Source organism: Equus przewalskii, chromosome 14 (assembly GCF_037783145.1).
Source record: "Equus przewalskii isolate Varuska chromosome 14, EquPr2, whole genome shotgun sequence".
Lineage (NCBI taxonomy): Eukaryota > Metazoa > Chordata > Mammalia > Perissodactyla > Equidae > Equus > Equus przewalskii.
The window spans coordinates 45,127,226-45,146,863 of NC_091844.1; the positions used below are offsets into that span (position 1 = coordinate 45,127,226).

The 19,638-nt window shown below is 45.3% G+C and overlaps 1 protein-coding gene across 12 annotated transcripts in view; it reads right to left on the reverse strand.

Moving 5' to 3' along the window:
* Positions 1–19,638, reverse strand: part of SPTBN1 (spectrin beta, non-erythrocytic 1) — a 189,028-nt gene that overhangs the window by 53,041 nt on the left and 116,349 nt on the right. For 11 of the 12 annotated variants that reach the window (XR_011526084.1, XR_011526085.1, XR_011526086.1 and 8 more), the window contains 2 exons: positions 14,772–14,923; positions 3,753–3,926 (listed from right to left, as the gene is read on the reverse strand). Coding sequence is in view for 8 of the 12 variants with exons in the window: in XM_070572696.1 (XP_070428797.1) it covers positions 3,753–3,926; positions 14,772–14,923 (326 nt within the window). In the remaining 4 variants the exon portion in view is untranslated. Of the gene's footprint in view, positions 1–3,752; positions 3,927–14,771; positions 14,945–19,638 lie in introns of all 12 variants that reach the window. The other variant, XM_070572704.1, reaches the window with a different exon arrangement.

The window sequence follows — 19,638 nt, forward strand, 5'->3', positions numbered from 1 at the left end:
TCATAGAAACCCCAATGAACTAGGTTTTCCACTTTGCACAGAGATGAGATGGCAGTGAAAACAAGTTACCTGTATGACTTCCCAGCACTTATTAGGGGTCACTTCTACCCCTAAGATAGCCCATCTTTCCAACTATAAGCTAGCACGGTGCTTCACATGTTACATCTTGAACCTCATTAGACCCCAGAAAAACAGGAAGTTCAGTTTTTCATAACCAAACATTATTCACACCATGGTGTGTTCTTCATAGATGAGGACAGCATATGCACCACCGCCTGAAAGCTGACCCAAACTCTCAGAAAGTGTGCACTTAAATGCTGCGCTTCCATGATCTGTGCTCTGGTCTGAATGTTTGTATCCCCTCCAAATTCTTATGTTGAAATCCTAATCCCCAAAGGTGATGGCATTAGTAGGTGGAGCCTTAGGGAGATGATTAGGTCATGAGGGTGGAACCCTCATGAATGGGAGTAGTGCCTTATAAAAGAGGCTCCAGAGAAATCCCTAGCACCTTCCACCAAATGAGGATACAACAAGAAATCTGCAAGCCTGACCATACTGGCACCTTGATCTCAGACTTACAGCCTCTAGAACCGTGAGAAATAAATTTCTATTGTTCATAAGTTACCCAGTCTGTGGCTGTTTTAGCATTCTGTTATAGCAACTCCAACAGAATGCGAGTCTGCAATCATAAGCCACTCACAGGCAGCATACTTTCAACATTACACACAGAGCCTGGTCTATTGGCACCAAAGTCAGTCTACTTGAGTCTGAATCCAAATCCAGGCTCCACCACCTACTGTAGTCCTTAGGCAAATTCCTCAGCTTCCCATCTGAGGAATGGACACCATCACAGCGGCTATCTCACAGCGCTGCTGTGTACTTCAATGAACAAAGAACATGAAGTGCTGAGCTCACAGTAAGGACCCACAAATGTTAGCTCTTTGGATTAGGTGCTGCCTACCAGTTACGTGATGTTAGACAAATGCTCTAAATACCCTTTTTTCTTTGGTTTCTTGCCTATAATAATAAAACGTGGGATAGGGGTTGGGGGTAAATGGTGTTGGCCTAGGAGGTCATCCATCATTTTTCAGCTCAAACCATTCCAAGCTTCCTTGCCCCGGCCCATGTCAAAGGTCTTTCCATTTAGTCTGGAAACACACCAAAGGATTCTTTTTGAAAAAGAGATAGGAATAGGATAAAATATATATATATAAGATTAAAAAGTCAGAAATTTTTAACTAGGAAAAACACCTAGAAGTTGAAATAATTACACTTATAAAAAAAGTCGCCATTTTTAACTATGGTAAGTATGTGAAGTTTGAGTTTGCATAAACTCCAAATTCTATTACTAGGCTCATTAGCTCATGTGCAGAAAGTAAATGTGAAAGACTAACCCTCATTCATGGGGTCAGACTGACTCACCCGAAAAGGCAGGTGGAACATTACACATTAACCTCTGTCAGTTTTCTTAAGCGTCTGCATGAGGGGAATCTGTTTCCAGACTTGTTCCTCTAGAAACAAAGTCTACCCTTCTGAAATGAAGACAACTCCCTATGTAGATGAGGCAAACTCAAAGACTTTCATTCCAGTTTCTGACACCGTCTTTTACTCTCTTCTAAAGGGAGAGCAGCATAAAACCTGTGTCATCATCAGTATTTAATGGATACCTGCTACACACATACAGGGCAGGCCACATCCTGGGAGCTCTGGGGACGGACACACACGGACATACACACACACACACACACACATTCTGGCAACATAAGACAAGGCTGTATATCCAGGAGCTGGAGAGAAAGAAAGATCTTTGTAGATACATGGGGAAGCCTCACACAGGAGGCAGAATGTGAGCTAGGCCTTGGCTAATGTGGAATCAATACACATTTGTGGAATGGGTGATGTATTAATAAAGCTGCTGGAGGAAGCTGGGTCATGTAAGACACCAACACTACAGGCCATACAGTGACATCAGCAGCCTTCATTTCTTGCCTTAAAGGAAAGGGTGAAAGTACATAGCAGTATTTACTTAAGGTTCAAGTACAGAAAAAGGCAAGCTGGCAGGAAGCTAATTAGTCAAGGACTCAATCCAGCCGAGAATCCTGGAAAGGACTGTCTGTGCCAGCTCACCGACACGGGCATTGACCCGCTGTCAAGAGAGGCCACAATCAGGACGCCCTTCCACGCTCTAATTACTACAGGCCCAAAGCAGTAGAAATAGAGCTTTTTTTACTCTACAAAATTGAGGTAAGGCAAAGAGTGTACTGCTAATTTCACCCCTGCTGGCCTAAGACCCAACAGCAATAATTAGTGATTGAATGGTATTCACTCCAGTTTCAAATCATTCTGGAACTAAACGACAGAAACCTACATAAGCGTTCTCTTTGCAAAATAAAGTCCTTGATTGTTGTAATTAACTCTACTAATGATGTCATCTCCAACAGTGGTTCCCTTCCTCACACTTACTTAATCTGAATCACTGGGGCTGGGACCAGGAAATCTGAATTAGTAAAAAAAGCTTTCCCAAAGGAGTCAGATGGGGTCAGATGGGTCACCAGGCTTGAGAATCCCCCATTCAGGGAGCCGTTTCTTGGTATGGCTCTGTTTTAGCTCCCTCCCATTTCCACCCACTCACACACACACACACACACACCCCCACACACACACCCCCACCCAGAATGCTGTAAACTTAAGCCCAATCCCAGGGGAAGCAAGAAGGTGAAGGATGTTATAGGCTGATTTCAGAGTTTTAATAAGAAATCAGAGAGCTATAATTTGACTTCTGTTTTTGCCCCTTTTTGGTGAGATCCTTACTTACCCAGAAAAATCAGACTTTATCAAAAAGGCAGAACAGGAAGGAAAGGCACAGAGAACACAGCCACGAAGAAGATGGAACTGTTGGGTCATGTGTTTGCAGAGTAATGTGATGTTATATTAAGAAGTGTTTCCTGCCTTTCAAATTTTAATTGAAATGCATGAACACCAAGCACGCGCCTGGAGAAAGTAAGCAGGTTGGAGGTACTTCACAGTCATGAAATGCTGAGCCTCTCTCCTAAGGAGTCAGAGGCATGCACTGCATCATGACTGGCTGTGTGATCCTGGGCAAGGTGCCTCCCTTTCCTCACAGAGTGAGGGAACCGGACAAAATGACCTTAAGAGTTCTTTCCAGCTTAGGGTGCTTCTATATGTAGAACCCCCGCCTCGAGTGTAACAAACCATAAAATCATCAACTCAAACAAGCATAAAGCTTTTGCATTTTCCCTCTAAAAACTGCTTCTTCACATCCAAAGGACAATGTGGAGAAGGTGAAAACGGAACCCAAATACGTGTCATGATACTAAACAGTTTCTCCTAAAAATATTCTACAATAGGTGCCACCATCTGGTGACGTTCAGACGGTCTTGTGGTAGTAAACTAGCATCAACCACATCCTTTTACCTTGGTTCCTGAAAGCCGAGCGGCAGAGACCAGGCATTTAGAGTAGGTAGCAGTTAAGTGGTGGGCAGGAATGCAGCCCAGAAACCCCCTCATCTGACAGGGGAGCCAAGACTTTCAGGGGCTAGCAAAATTGCAGGAGGATGCGGTCACTGCCACGTGCCTACACGGCAGCTGGATGTGATACACCACTCCACACACCTGACTCTGAGATCCATTCAACCTGGTCTTCTTCCTGTTCCCTCCAGAATGAGGAAGCCAGTTTCACAAAGATGCTCATACCTGGGAGGAAGGCCTAATCCCCAGGCCAAGTCCTTTACCTGGAAGCGCAGGATGATGGTCCAGATGAGCCCAAGGGTCAGCCGGTGGTTCCCATCCACGATGTCATGTGACCCCATGTTCTCAAGATGGACTCTCTGCTCTTTCAGGAACTGAAGGGCCTTGTCCACATTCTCCAGACAGTGGATGCGCATTCGTCCCTTGGTGGGTTTAGGCTAAAAATGAGTGAGCAGAAGGTGGAAATAGATCATCCAACAGGGCAGATGCAGGCTCAGAGCTACTGCCTAGAGAGTTTACACATGCCCGTTCGTGCAGCACTCTCCTACTCAAACCAAAACATTTGAAAACCTGTGTGCTCATTCAGTCCAAGGACAGCATTTATCTAACAACCTGAGAAAAGTTTACTTAAGAGATGGTAACCGATCACTCTTTAGAGGTTTGTTTAATCACGGAAGCCGCATAATTTACAAATGAGCACAGAAGCTGAAAGTTTAGAGAAAAAGAAATTCAATTTTCATAAAGAATTTCAGAGCTACTGCTGCCATCAATACAATTTTTTGCAGATACATGCCAAAACACCTCTGAGGATTTCCTGACTACTTCAAACATAAAAATAGGTTTGCCATCTGCTGGTTTGGGTCGGTTCCTAAGGCTGGCTCAAAATGATAAAAGGGGACCCACCACCAAGCAGTGGTTTTGTGAGGGTGATGGGGGCACATTTGAGTAAAAAGGTGTGATTTTACTCAGAATAAAGGAAAAAAATATGGTAATAGTCTAATTTTAGTATCCTGAACATTTCTTACTTTTACCCAGTATATCAAAATCCAAAAAAGGCCCTTGGAAGGTAAACATTTTAAATAAAAAAATCAAAAGATAGGCAAATAAATAAATAATATATGTACACACACAAAATTTTCAATGGATCTCTATTATCTAGTGTGTCATGCGCAAGCTCATGCTCTCCACCACCAGGTCCATCCTTCCCACCCGTCTCCCCCTATTTCCCATCATTCCCTCTCTAACAGAGGCTGCACTTCAGGATGACCTCACCATTTCATGAAGACACCACTGGGTGTTCACACCCTGCTGGCCAGAAGAATGGAGTGGGCTAGGCTGACTTGGTGGCAGCCGTCCTACCTCCCCAGAGTCTCCTTGGCCATCTCAGCATACCCACCCACCTTTCACGGCTCAGGTCAAGGCACACCTTTCCTTCTAGGGACATTTCCAGCCATTCCAGTCCTCACAGGTCCCCCTTTCCCCCAAACTCAACACATTTATGGTCTGGACCACACAGTTCAGGAACTAATCATAATCTCTTATTTTTGCTGTTGTTTTATGTATTGCTCTTATTACTTCCAACGAGACTAGTGGCTTCTTGAAAGCAGGGATGATGCTTAACACTTCTGCTATATTCTCGGTGGCCTCTGGTTCAGTTCAGAGCACAAGGTCAGCACATAGTGAACTGAACGCCTGAGCAGGGGCTGGGCACGGTGGGTGCCATGTGAGCCGGTGCGCAGGGAAAAGACAGCCGCCTAGGCACACCCAAGTAAGGGTGGTAGCTGGTCCTCTGGTAATGTCTCGCCTGTTTCCCACTTTCCCCTCTGTAGTTGAGACCCTCAGTTATTTACTAGATGGAAAACATCTGAAGTGAAGATAACTTGGGCAATCGGCGGCCATTTAAAGTCTGTCCAGAATCAGATTATACTATTTGTTTCTTGACTTTCTCTTCTCCTACAAAAAGGATTAGCGAACACAGAAGAATGTGCTTTGACCCTGAGGAAACAAGCTTACAAGCAGAGGCCTTAGCCCAAGTGGCAGATTCTATTTTCAAATAATAGCAATGGAAAAAGAAACGTCTCACGTAAGTCAAGGTTTTCACACTATTAGGACAGCGTTCCTTCACTCCACCTCCTAAAGGCATTTTCTCTTCAGAAACTTCACAATTAATTTATTTCAGGCATGTAGGTAATGTTAGGATTTGTTATGTTATGTCAAATAATAACATTACATCAAAATCAAACAATCTAACGAGGTAAGAGGTTAGACATAAAATATTAACAGGTGGGCTCAGTATAAAATTCTGTGACTGAGTCCATAGACGTGGTTTGAGGCCGACATTGGTCCTCTCTCCTTCAAAAGTACACCAGACAGCCCCCTCGGGTTGGCCACCTCACTGCACCTCATTCTGCTCCTCCCCTCAGATAGAGAGATGCGTGTAGAACCAGTGGTGTCCCTGACAAAGGAGGTACACCTACTACTGCCCCTCGAGTAAGAAGTCACAGAACTCTGCGTCTGGTTCTCAGATGTACACTTTCAGTTCTCCTGATCTACTCCGGATCAGGACTCAGTTCTCATAGCTGACAAAGTGACCATTCCCAGAAGCCCTGTGTTCTTCTCAAACCCAGGTGGCTCTGGACTGAATGAAGGTCCTGATTAAAACTTTGTTCAAAATTGAGGGAAGGGGGTTAACTGCCTCTAAGAAGGTGTGTGAATTCTGGTATAGAGGCTTCTGACACTTTGCTGTTCAGAGGCCTTTTCCTCTCATCTCTTTTCAAGGACTGTGCCCCTGATGAGTGAGACAGTGGTCCACCTACTTGTGCTGTTTCAATCACAAAGAAAATGTCCTCATGCCGAGAACTGCAGAGCAAGAAGGACAAAGCATTCTCCCACTGGAGCAGACCTTCTCCCAAATCTGCCCCCCAAGAGGACAGAAAAGGTTGTTTCCTAATTGAGGATGAGAGGAACAGTGTGGACGGAATTAGAAGGAGCTAAGGAAGAGGCGAACAAGGACTAGATTGGGGCTGTTGGTATCTTCCCAGGCTCCATCAGGCATAACCACTGTTCTTCCGGATTTTATCTTGAAAGATTTGATCTCTCACACACGAGACATTCCCAGCCTCTATTCTCTCTACATAATCTCTGCAGGATGTGTCTGTGTTTCTACACGAATGTGGGGTGCAAGAGTGTGGGTGAGGAAGGATTGTGATTGGGGTCCAAACACTCTCCTGCAGGTTGGGGAAGACTAATACCACTTCCCAGGGACCCCATGTTGATGCTGACTGGCCATGCCAGATGAGCTAAGGATGGATCACTCCAGACTCAGATGCAACTCAAGTCCATCAGATTTAATAGTGCAGGAGACAAAGGAAGGAACTGAAATAAAACCCTCCCATGTCTAAATGGTTAAAGAGCAAACCTCACCAATTTCTAAAAGTCAGAGGAAATGGAAAACTTTTAGGAGACTGTCCCATTTCTTTTTTCTTGCAATTCTCCCAAAATCAAACCAAGATTTGGTGGGGAGGAGACGGTGACGCTCTGCTTTTCTCTCCCTAAGTGTTCTGTTGTTATTTTTTTAACTTTCCTACTGCTCCTGGCCTTTATATCTTTTAAAACATCAAAGATGAGCAAACCCGATCTACACAACATGCTTCTGTTAGGCAACCTGGTATAGAAGATAATGATTCCAATGTTAAAATGCCTACATTCGAGTTACAATTTCCCCACTTTCCAGCAAATCAATGTCTTACTTATCAACAGTTTATCCATAAAATGGGGATAATATCAGTAATTATCTCAAAGGGCCACTACATAAATGAAATGGTAAACTAATCATTATGGCATCCGCAAACCCACAAAGTGTCTCTACCAGCAAAGGGCACCCCAAGTACTTTCCTCCCAACAATTCTACTTAAGACAAAAAAGAGGACGCCCATCTCCCTAGGCCACTTGGGCTTTGAACTGTGTAGAAATAACTCACCTCTACAGACAATGGGAAATGTTTAGGTTCTAGATAGAACTCTCCCACTAAGAGTGAGAAAAGTTGATATATACCAGTTGAAAGGCAAATTTAAAACCAGAAGAAAATGTGCCCCCAAATAGTGAGGATACTACTACTCTTCTCATCCTGACACCCTAAATTAAATTCTGAACTGGAATGAGGAGAAAGCGTGGTTGAGAAAAATGTGGCTGGCTGGTGTCCGGAGAGAGATGAGATGAGATGAGGGAGGGGACGGGTGTGGAAATACACAAACCTTGACAACCTGGAGCTTCTATACATAGCAAGAACTCTACAATCCAAAGCTTACTAGAAAACAAGTCTGAAAAGCATGATTTACAGAGATATTCTAAATAATATTTTTCTGCTGTGTAGCTAGTAATTCAAACTAGTCTGACTACTGCACAGTACAAGTTATTAGGAGATTTGCTTCACTGCCTCACTATACCTTACGTTTTCCAAAACATTTTCACACATTTCATCTTAGTTGAAGCTCATTCATCTTCAGTGGCATTTGAGCCCACTTTAAACGGAAGGAATAAACAAGACCCAGTGAGGTTAGATGATGTACTTGAGGCACAACACGAGGGGGAGTGACAAGACTGAGACTCAGTTATTCCACTCCCAAGTCTTGTGCTCTATTTGCCTCCAAGAGGGCTTCTACAACATTGTAAGCACAATACTTGGGCAAGTCTAGGGGGACATAATTACAGGAAATTAATTTTAGGAAATGTGAATGAGGGGCCGGCCTGGTGGTGCAGTGGTTAAGTGCCCACATTCCGCTTCAGCGGCCTGGGGTTCACCGGTTCGAATCCCGGTTGCGGACATGGCACCACTTGGCAAGCCATGCTGTGGTAGGCATCCTACATATAAAGTAGAGGAAGATGGGCATGGATGTTAGCTCAGGGCCAGTCTTCCTCAGCAAAAAGAGGAGGATTGGCAGATGTTAGCTCAGGGCTAGTCTTCCTCAAAAAAAAGAAAGAAAGAAAGAAATGTTAATGACCTCACAGAGTTATACAATGAAACACGTTGGTCACACAAACTGCACAGCTTCCAAGGTCTAAAAATTCTTAGCTGCCATTTACTGCGCAACTAACTCTGTTAAGCTCTCTATTCAGTGGTTCATTTGTTACCACATTTAATCCTCACAATAACACTGAATAACAATAATTATTATTACTGTCATTTTCCAGATGAGAACTGGTTTAGAGAGATGAAATAAGCCATGCAGCTGGCTAGTATGCAGTGGGTCCAGATTCCAAAGCTCATTCTCTTTATGCCACACCAAGGACCAAGAGTGGCAGGAAATAAGGAGACTTAGTTCCCATCTGGCTGATAGTTTCCATTTTTTTAAAGAGCTATTTTTATATTACTAAACTTCCATCTTCCCAAAAGGAAGAAGAGATAACAATGGAGAAAACTAAACACAATGGAGTGAGGGGGAGGGGGTGTGTCTCTCAGTAATAAACACTTTCTTAAGCCTCACCCAAAGAGTGGCTAATTCTGCCAAAAAAGGGAGCATTCCCTGTCTTGCCTCCATTAATTATTGTCAAATTCCTAGTATGACACAAGTTCGTTCTCACGGCAACATGGGCATTTCTGTCCTGTGTGTCCTTTCTGATGGGGCAGTTTGAAACACCATTAATGTGGAGACAAGGATCAATATCAGACTCACGTGTGACTCAGAAACAAGGGTGCTCTGCAGGCAGAAAGGCAATTCCTCTGAGGAAGTGCCTATTTTTACTGATCCTCCTTTAAATCATTTTAACAAGCTTCCCTGCTCTTCTCACACCATGGCTCGTGTTCCTGTGTTTTGCAGGCGCTTGTCCTGTTTCCCTTTCCCAAGGTCCCTTCTGTCCCTTTGAGTCCCAAATCCATATCAAGTACAGCTCCATCCCAGGCGTCGCTCCAGACTCATCTTCATTCTGACTCCAAAGGCGGAGTGGGAATTATTGGGCTAAATAACTACCCCTAGCATCTGACGACAGAATTCTAATTGCTCATTAGAGCGGCTAGTTCAAGTCCTGCCTCTGAGCAGCAGTGTGGCCTTGGGCAAACTTGCCTGAGTGAACCCAGTGCCCTTAGAAAGGAAGGAAGGAGCTGGAGCCCAGGTCCACCGCTCTGCCCCAAGTGCCCACCCAGCCTTGAGTTTGGGACAATTACACCCTGCAGGGCCTCAGGATTTGCAGAACTATGGAATAATCACAATGGCAGGGTTTCTGTCAGAGCCTAGATATGAAAAAGAGAAAACAATTGTTTCCTGGCTGATCTGGCCTCTTCGAATAGAAGAGAAAGACATAAGGGAGGATTCCTGATACGGTGTTTGGGACGTCCCCGGGGGGCTGGTAACCCTGCTCCCTCCGATTTCCTCCATCGGTGTCCAAAGTCACCCTGAAGCCACCTGAAACAACAGCTCTCCAAGGTTTGCACGGTGGACAGAGCACCAGCCCTGGGAACTGGGAGAGACTGACTGTAGGCCTAGATCTGGCACACACCAGTTGCATGGCCCTACCAGCCGCTTACTCTCTCAGTTATAGCACCTATAAAATCAAGGGATCTAACTTAATGCCCACTAAAGTCACTTTCAGCTATAAAACACAATCCATGTGTTGGAGGGTCGAAGGCTCACTAGCATGCATGGTGAATTCCAAGGTGCCTACTGATCTCTTGTTCAGGAGAAGAGGAAACAGAGAAAGGACTACCTGGTCTCAGTATACCGGTGACCTGGACACTTGCTTATGTTTCTGTCTTTTAACCAAAAATAGATTTTCAATACACACATGCACAGACACATAAATGCCTCTACTTAATACAGAGGGTAGGAGGGGAAGCACTAATTCTGAAATCTCCTGTAATATGATATATAGCCAAATGCCTCCCTACACATCAAACTTGGAACTTTAAGAAGAGTATAAACAATTTTTGCCCAATTAAAATTAATCAGGGAATAATGTACTGTGTTCCATTATCTCCTGCCTATCTGCTCACTGCTTGGGATCCAATCCCAAGGAGCATTTTCTCCTTTAGCAGGGCTCAGTGGGAAGGAAAGAGACCAAAAGACAGAAAGTGGGCTGGTGTCCACTTAGACCAGCGATACCAGCCTTAAGCAAGACCTCAGCCACTCTGCCTGTTTCTTCTATAAAACATGAGTTGTCCACCTTATGAGACTGTGAGAAATAAACGAGGTAATATGTGTGACAGTAAACACTAAGAGCGATACACACTGAAGTTACCATCATCACTCCTTCCAGAGACAAACTCCAGTTTAGCCAGGATGCTTTCCCTAGACCAGTTCCTGCCTGATGCCTACAATGCTCCCTTCACTCTTCCTCACAGCTGACACTCAACCGCGATATTCTCTGGCTATCCACATCTGAACCTCCCCTCCTAGGTCCAGCTGGAACCCTACTCAATAACTAAGCTTTCTTGACCCCCCACCCAGAAGGTTTGTTTCCCCTTCTGAACTCTAGGGCTTTGGGGCCATTCATTCGGTACTTTATCATATGGTAGCTATTACTATTAATTCACTTTTCGCATTTGTGCAACTAGACTGCAATTTAAGGGGGGCGTTCTTCTGTGCTGGTTGTTTAGAATAAAAGTAAATTCTCCCACACAAATGATATTACAAACAACAGATAGGTTCTGTGGTCAGTCCACAAAACTCCATTTCAACAATACAGGTCGGTACAGTCCTCCTAAAAAAGGCTTTATGTAAAACTCAGAGTAGTTCAACATGGATTTAAGGCTTAACAAAACTCATGGTAAATCTGTCTTCACCTAGCTCAGCCTGTTTTGAAATTAATGGTGACAAAAAAAATTCCATTTTTGTTGTTGCTCTCTCTTCTTTGAGACTGATTAATTGAGTAAGAAGACAGAATATCAGGAAAACAACCAGCAAGCAAAAACCAGTGGTAGCCTTCGATTGGAAATGGCAAGGGCAGAGTGTTCAGAAAACCTTGTCCTCTCTTGCTCTGAGGTAAGGGTTCAGTCCGTCAGGAGCAAAGCAGAAAAGTGGCCATCTTACTAACAACCATTCTTCACTGCTGAGGCCCACAAAGGGAAGGGATAGGTAAAGCAAGCTTCGAAACTGGGTTATGACCTGTGGGCTCCACTTCACCACCAAAGTCCAGGCCTGATGATTTTATGCCAGAGACCCCACTCTCTGCAAATGTCAGAGATGCTGTGGGATAAACCTTCATCTCTCAAGACCTGTTCTAATCTGGCCCTGGGATCTGGGCCCAATGACAAAGTGACCAGCACAGGTTCTGTGCTCACCACTTTTACCTGCTCAACTGATGCTTAAGCCAAGGGTGGGTCTATATTTTTCTTGGGAAATTTAAAGCGAGACCTTTATAAAGGGTTCCAGGCCATAGTAATTTCAGAGTAAGATACTGGAAAGGAACGATCTTCTTTGTCATCAACCCAATCCCAATTAGCAACAGCTTCCTGGCTCAGTTTCAGAGCGTCCTCATCGCTCCATGAGTGGACATACCTGAGGCAAAGAAAGGGACACTTCCAGACATGGATCCTGCCCTAGCCAGGACCAGAGATGGGGATTTCTGCCCTCCAATGTTCTCCAGTACATCAGAATCAAGTGTCTTGATAACCCAAATGCCTACCTAAAACCGGCCCAAATTTAACTCAAATTTATTGAGCCAAAATGCAGGATGGGGTTAAGGTGGAATTCTCTGGATCATTAAACTAATGTTTGTTTGAATTTCACTCAGTAAAAATCAAATTTCCTCCTCTGTAAAGGGGGATGAACTGGCTCCAAGAATCTATTAATAAAGTAAACTTAGATACTCTAGTCCCTCAAACATTTATCTACTACCTTACTGCCAAGCTGGTGGTAAATGCTAGGGCTAAAATGCCGACTGAGACACAGCTCCAGATGGAGTGCAAATGTTTATGTTACCCAGGGTTTTGGATCACTGGTGCAGAAAGCCCAGCGCCGACTGAATGTTATCTGATGATACACACTGAGTTGTGGACATTAATTTACCCAGGCCTGGAAGCTCTAACCATCTCATTAGTTTTGGAATCTGAATATGCCAGGATCCTTTGGGGCAAGCCTCCAAGGAGGTGTCTCCTTCAGAAAGAGTCTCTAACTTGAGTCCCTGCTGCCTCTGCAGCCAACAGGAGAGAGTGGTTTGTGGTCCTTCCAGAAAGTTCCATGAACCAAACAAACCACAGGGCCAAACAGGCTGAAAATCTCCAGTTCAAATGAACAAGAACTTTTAGTTCACTCTATCTATGGTATCCTTATTTTTGGAATGAGAAGATTAATCAGACTGCCCAACCTATAATCAGGGTTGGCTGAGAGGAATGGATAATAAAAGAAGTCAAGGCACTTGAGGTTTTACAAAGTGGTATGTCATTGCCAAACAGTTTCTGACACTGACTGCCTGAGAGGTTGGAGACGCGGCCATCCTATGTTCTTCCCCATCCCTGCTCTCCTAGGTCTCTGGGTTACCGAACAAAAACTTTACTTCTAACAGCAAATAAAGAGAAGAGTGGGAAGTACGATATACAACTAAGAATTATACTTTGTTAGTTGCTTTTTTCTCTCTACTAATATTTTTGTTGCCCTGTTCAGGATAAAGAGCAATGGGCCTGACCTCATTTGTTATGTGGACATTATCAAAGACACAATCTTCTTTGTAGGACTTTCAAAGGTGAATTAACTTACTCCCTTCAGCCTAGAAGACTAGACCCTAATGGCACAAAAATAAATGTTCAAAATAATTTCTATCCACATGACCTTTAATGATTTTTTTAAGCTACTTTCAAAACTACATTCCAAAAAGAAAAAAATCAATAAACAATCATACTAGGTTAAACATTAAGAGGGAAAAAAGGTTGAGAGGTGGGGGGGGCGGTGGGTCTGGTTACAAAAATTACATTTAAAGGTGCATATCACAGTAACTCTAGCCTAGGCTCTCAAACAAGACTCACTTCAAAACACAAATTGACATAAAACAAATGACCAGCCCTCACCCTTCTGATGTGGGCCCACTGCCCCCATTCTCACCCTACACAGCGCCCTCATGGCACCATCATGGTCTTGAGCAGGAACCTCCTTTATTTATATATATAGTTTGTCTAGCTTGACCCACAAACTCTCAAAGGAAATGAGGCAAGAAGACCTGCATGCTCCGGGAACAAAGAGCACGAACAAAACTAACTGCAGATGAGATGGGGCTTCACTATCTTTGAGAGGCTCCTGTTCTTGATGGGAGGCACAGAGACAGAGAAAACTGACTCCATTTTTACCCAGGCTCAAAGGAGCAATCCTGTCTGTGGCTAACAATAGGGCAGGGTACAACCTCAGCCCCTTGCCTGTGGTCAGAGGTGTGTGGGTCGGTCTGCCTACAGACCCACCACGGCTGTCAAGTTACAGGGTGGAGATCAAGTTAAAAATAAGGCTTTCTGGCAGTCCTGCCAACCACCAGCATCATATTTTCCTGGTGATGTCACTACAGATGTGGGGCTCTATCCCTGGGCGTCAGCTTTTGGCTCAGCCCCACCACCACCTATGGAACTACATGTGCTCTGGTAGAACGCAGCGTCCATTTTCAAACCAAGACGAGACAAAACCTGTTGGGTCAGTTACAGTGACTGTTTTAAGCTTCCTTGTTTTCAGGTTCATAAACAAAACTCACATCAGAGGCAGCCGCGGTAGCTCTGGGAAACACAATGGGGATATGATTTTCACTGTAGGCTGACAACTCCCCGGCCCAAAAAGGCACGGCAAATTCATCAGAAGCTCCAAGTTTCCAAGGAGACAATAAACACCAGCTTCTCCCTCCATCCCCAAAATAAGTGTGCAGGAAAGCAAAAACGTCAGAGACCACTGAATTCAATTCTTGCCACCTTCAAACGGCAGCTCAGATTTTCCAGAGAATCAGTGAGACACAAAGTTAAAATTATTCCATGATCTCGTGGGATACACATTCATCTTGGAATCAGCACCCAGGCCTGGCCCTTCAATTTCCAGCACCGTGCCCTGTTTAATGGGGGACATGGGCCAAGATCATTCTGACCAAAGACAGTAGTAACCTCGCAAATTACCAGAACGAGGCCACTTCATTAGACTTCAAGAACATCACTCAGACTCAGAATGTTACACTGGAGCTTTCCCCAACGTGCTCATCTCACTTATCAAGATTCTCCTTCTTGAAAATATCAACCATCAATTGCAGAATTCAACAGGAGACAAGTCCACACTTGATTTTTCTAAAACATTTTCCCACCTACAGTGCAAGACAATAACATTCCCACTTACCAGCCTCTCTCCGGAGAGGACCTCCAGCAGTTTGATGAGCATCCGTCCATCTCGAAGGTCAGTGTACAGGTCTGTGATGCGGCAGGACACTCGGGCGAGGTGGGAATTGACCCACTTGGTGAAGGTCTTCTTCTGCACGGCTTCGCGTTCATCTGCAGGCAGAGGAGAGCTTGCTTTACCACCAACCAGAGAAAGGGCCGTGGTGGGTGTGTGACAGCAGGGTCATGAGACCCCAGCCAAAGAAAGAAGAGCAAAATTAAACTCTGCTGAAACCTCTACTGAGCTGCCTTCAAGCATAGTCAACTCTTTGGGAATAGAGGAATCATACAATCCTCGAACATTTGAGCCCCTAAGGAGACCACCAGCAGAATACCCTTTGATGTCATTCATTTCATTTTATCTCACCTCTACTGAGGAGGCAGCAGGACGCAATAGACCGCAGCAGGCTCCTCTGCAGTCCTGCCCAATAGTATAATATTTGACTGGTGAAGTTTCTAGTATGTATGTTATAGCTGTTGTTCCTCCAAAAGGCAATTGTCAGGGAAGCACACAGGATATGCTTGAGGTAGAAAGCATGAGGTAGAAAAGCCCAAGAGACACCAAGACATTGCTCCCCTCATGTACAAAGGGTCAGGCAATGCATGGTAAGATAAATTCACTTGTGACCTTGATCTGCAATGACCCTTACACCTCTTCAGTCATACACCCTATGAACAACAGAGAAAATGGCAGGCAACATGCATGGTAGAGTGCAAAGAGATCTGGCCGGGCATTAGGAGAGCAAGGCCTGGGCTCAAGGTGTCACCAAAAATGTGCTAGAATACTGGATTCACTGTCCCTTCTATAACATGAGTGGGTAACTACTGTCCCCAAACTTCAACCATTTGTTGAAAAGGCAACTGTTAGTTTTTATAGCCTAAAGGTGGTAGTTGCACATTCAAGTCAGTATTCAGTTTTTCAAACTTCAGTGATCAAGTTCTGCCCAACTCAAAGCATAAAACTCTATACACATCTGCCCAGAACTGGCCCTTCACAGCCCATACAAATAGGCTTCCAATCTTCTTGCCTCTACAGAATATTCTAAAGGCAGGCTGCTGAAGACCTTCAACAGGGATTCATGGAATGTGCCCTGGACCACCCACCTGTACTCCCTGACTGTTCTCCACAGAGCTATCCTTCTGTCAGTTGCTCACCCTACTTCTAGTTCCATCAGCATGAATCTGTGCCAAAGGGACCCAAGACCTACTCCTTTCAGGGCAAGCCCAAACCCACCAAGATGTTTATGTATGAATCCACAAAAAAGAGAGCAGACTCCAACAACTTTTTATGTATTTCAACACCACTGGGTGACAACGTTGGGGCATACACCCGGTACCTGGGTACTGGGCTCCCAGGCTGGCCAGAATTTCCTGAGAAGGTCTGTCTGGAAGACTTTGCTGAGGCTCCATCCACCCCACCAAAGGGAGAGAGTGAGGCAGAGACAACATGAGATGAGCCGCCTTTGCCAGGTGAGGCAGCCGGGGCACCCACTGGGAAACCCGCCAAAGCAGCTGGCCACCTGCTACAGTGGCAGCTCCTCCCAGTCCAGCCTGTCCCTACAGGAACAGTGCAGCCAGCAGGAAAAAAAAAAGGCCTTTCCCCAGGGACAAAAAAGCCAACCCAAAACAAAGGATCAGAAAGGGCAGGATTGGGAGAACAAGAAAAAGACAGTGAGGGGCACACTGCAGACTGAAAAAGGAGCTGCACCAGTAACACCATGATGGGTCACACAGAAAAGATCCCATGTATTATTAATCACACAATCATCCTGATGGATGGTAACTTCACAACAGCGACACAGGGAGCTTCTATTTTTCGGCCTAAGATTGGCTGTTCGAAAGAGCAGGTCCAGAGCAGAATACGCCGACACATTAAGCTTCTCCTAGGTACAGTTCACAGATGGCAAGTAACTCCTGGTTCAGAAGTATTGAGGGTCAACTAATTATTTTAAATTTTAATATCTTTTATGTGCTACATTAGAACTGGAAATGTCTTTAATAAAGCCTTTGATGGATGTCCTAGGCTGTCAGAAAGGGTTTAGGGCTCAAAGTCACTATTACACCCAGCCTATCAGGGGAACAAGATCAAAATGAAAACCTGCTTGGATTAAAGTATTTCTAAATAAACAAGCACAAAATGTGTTCCTCAGCCAACTGTCACTCCTTTGGGTGGATCCCACATTACAGAAATACCCCTGGCTTCTTTCAGGTTCTGAATTCCTTTACGAGGAGATTCCAAGGGTTTGCTTCAAAAGACAGTAAACGCACTCCCACGGCACCCTGTCCTGAAGAGTTATAGCTCGACCCCAACTCTCCTCCCCATGAAGAGGCAAACAGAGAGGTCATGGGTAGAGCAGAGAGAGCTGATGGAAATAAAACAGGCTGAGGATCTGTGAGGAGGGCCCTCCAGGGCTGCCGTGGTCCTCAGGAACTCCAGGAACAAGCGAAGGAAGAAGAAAAGAAGTCAAAAAAATAAAAGGAAAGAAAGGAGAGCTTGCTTGCTTGCCCTCTCTCCTGCTCCCCCTCCTCTTCTCTCCTCACACAGCCCAAGAGCAGGCTTCAGGCAGCTTAAGTGTGCTAGAAAATTCACGTAGGGTCTATGTTCCTCAGGCTCACACCACACTAGAAAAGGCATGGGAGAGTCTACCCAGGGACTGGACCAGAACCAACACCCTTATAACACACGAGGGGCAGGAAATGCGCTCAGGAGAGAGACACCAAGCCCGCCAGCATAGCCTGTCCTCGTACAATGGAGTGCTTGGAGAACAACAAACACTTCTGAGGCAGGAAGGAGGGGAAAGGGAGGGAAAAAAATTTACCCAGCGGCCAAACTGAGGATGAGGCTGCGCGTCCTTGGGGACTCCGTCCTTTGTTCCACCCTTCCTAGGAAGGCACAATGACATCAGCCCTGCACTCCCAATCTGGCAAGGCCCAGGCTGATTAGGCCAGACTCCTGCCTGAGGAAGAGCAGGAGGCCCCTGGCACAGACAATGGAAGACAGTCCAGAGGCGTGTTTCCCAGCTCAAGCTGCTGTCACTGTGCCTGAGCTGTGTGAGGAGATGGTGGGAGCAGCAGAGGGAAGAGAGCCCACTTCTAGTTTTACAAGTATGAGGCAAATCCGGTGATGTGAAAAGGGAGCCTTTACAAACGCCATATTGTTTTGGTTATTTAGGCCAATGGCTCTCAACTAGGTGCGATTTTGCTTCCCAGGGTACATTTGGCAATGTCTGGAGACAGTATTTTGTTGTTGGTGGTGGTGGTGAGGAAGACTGGCCCTGAGCTAACATCTGCTGCCAATATTCTTCTTTCTGCTTGAAGAAGATGGTCCCTGAGCTAACATCTGTGCCAACCCTCCTCTACCTTGTATGTGGGATGCCACTATAGCACAGCTTGACGAGCGGTGCGTAGGTCCACGCCCAGGATCTGAACCCACAAACCCTGGGCCACCGAAGCAGAGTGCACAAACTTAACCACTATGCCACTGGGCCAACCCCTGGAGACACTGCTGATTGTCACACCTGGGGTGTAGGTGTTACTGGCATCTAGTGGATAGAGGCCAGGATCCTACTAAACATCCTACAGGGCATAGGACGGCCCCCATAATAAAGAATTATCTAGCCCAAAATGTCAGTAATGCCCAGATTGAGAAACCCTGGTTTAGACATTCTGCACTCACACCAACTGAAGTTGGCATTCATAGTGTCTCAGACTCCACCCACAAAGAGTGACACCCAAGTTAGGGTGCTATTCATTCATTAATTCTCTGAGCCCTCATCAATGGCTTTTTGATCCTGATGGTTTGCACGTTGGCTGAAGGCAGCAGAAATTCCCTGACCTCAGGCCCACTCATTCCACATGGGCTTGCTGCTTCCTTGTTGTAAGGCAGAGGAGCAGAAGGAACAGCAGCAGCCTGGAGAACCACAGGGGAGGGCTCGGTCTGGGTCCCTGTGACAGCCGCCACTTCTGTCCCCCAAGCCATTTCTGTTCACTTTTTACCTTTTCAGGGCCTATATTGCTATTAGTCAAGCCAAATCATGCCTGCAGTTCCTCCCAAGTTGACAGGGCTGAGCTTGACGCTGGGGCAGGTTCCCACCCAGCTTTGCCCAAAACTCAGTAGGTGGTGCCGCCACGGAACAGCACCTCCACAGCCCTGCTCCCTGTGAGCATCTCTCAGCTGAGTTTGCCCCCCGACTCCCTACATTATATTTATTTAGAGGGACTCACCTAAAGGTTGCTCTAGCATTAAATGAAAGGAGGTAAAGAGCACATCAAAGTGCCCAGCTTGTTGTAACTGCTCATTAAATTAGTTCCTTCTCCCTTTCCCAGGCAAAGCTGTGCTCTCCTCAATTCAACCATTTGATAAACTTACCAGAGATCACAGAATCATATCATCTCAGGGCAGAACAAGGCTTTAGAAGTCATCTGAACCAACCTTCTTTCAAAAGCAAAAAAATCCCTTCTACTGCACCTAGGCCAGCTATTTAAAAATCCCAGAATGGAGAGAAACTGTGTGTGTGTGTGGGGGGGGGGGGGGGTGGGCAGGAGGTTGTTAATAGTTGTAGAGAAAGAAAATGGGTGGTTTTCTCTTTTTATTAAAATAACAGCATTCACTGAGACTTACTACGTGCCAAGTACTGATCTACATGCTTTACAGTCCTCATAACTACTCCATGAGGTGGGTTCTCGTAACTCTCCAGGGAGGCTGCCTCCAAAGCCCAGGTTCTCAATCACTATGCAATAATGCCTCTAGCACAACATTTAAAAAAAAAATTTTCAGTGATAGAAGATACAGAATCACCCATAATCTCACCATCCTAACCCAAGTCCTT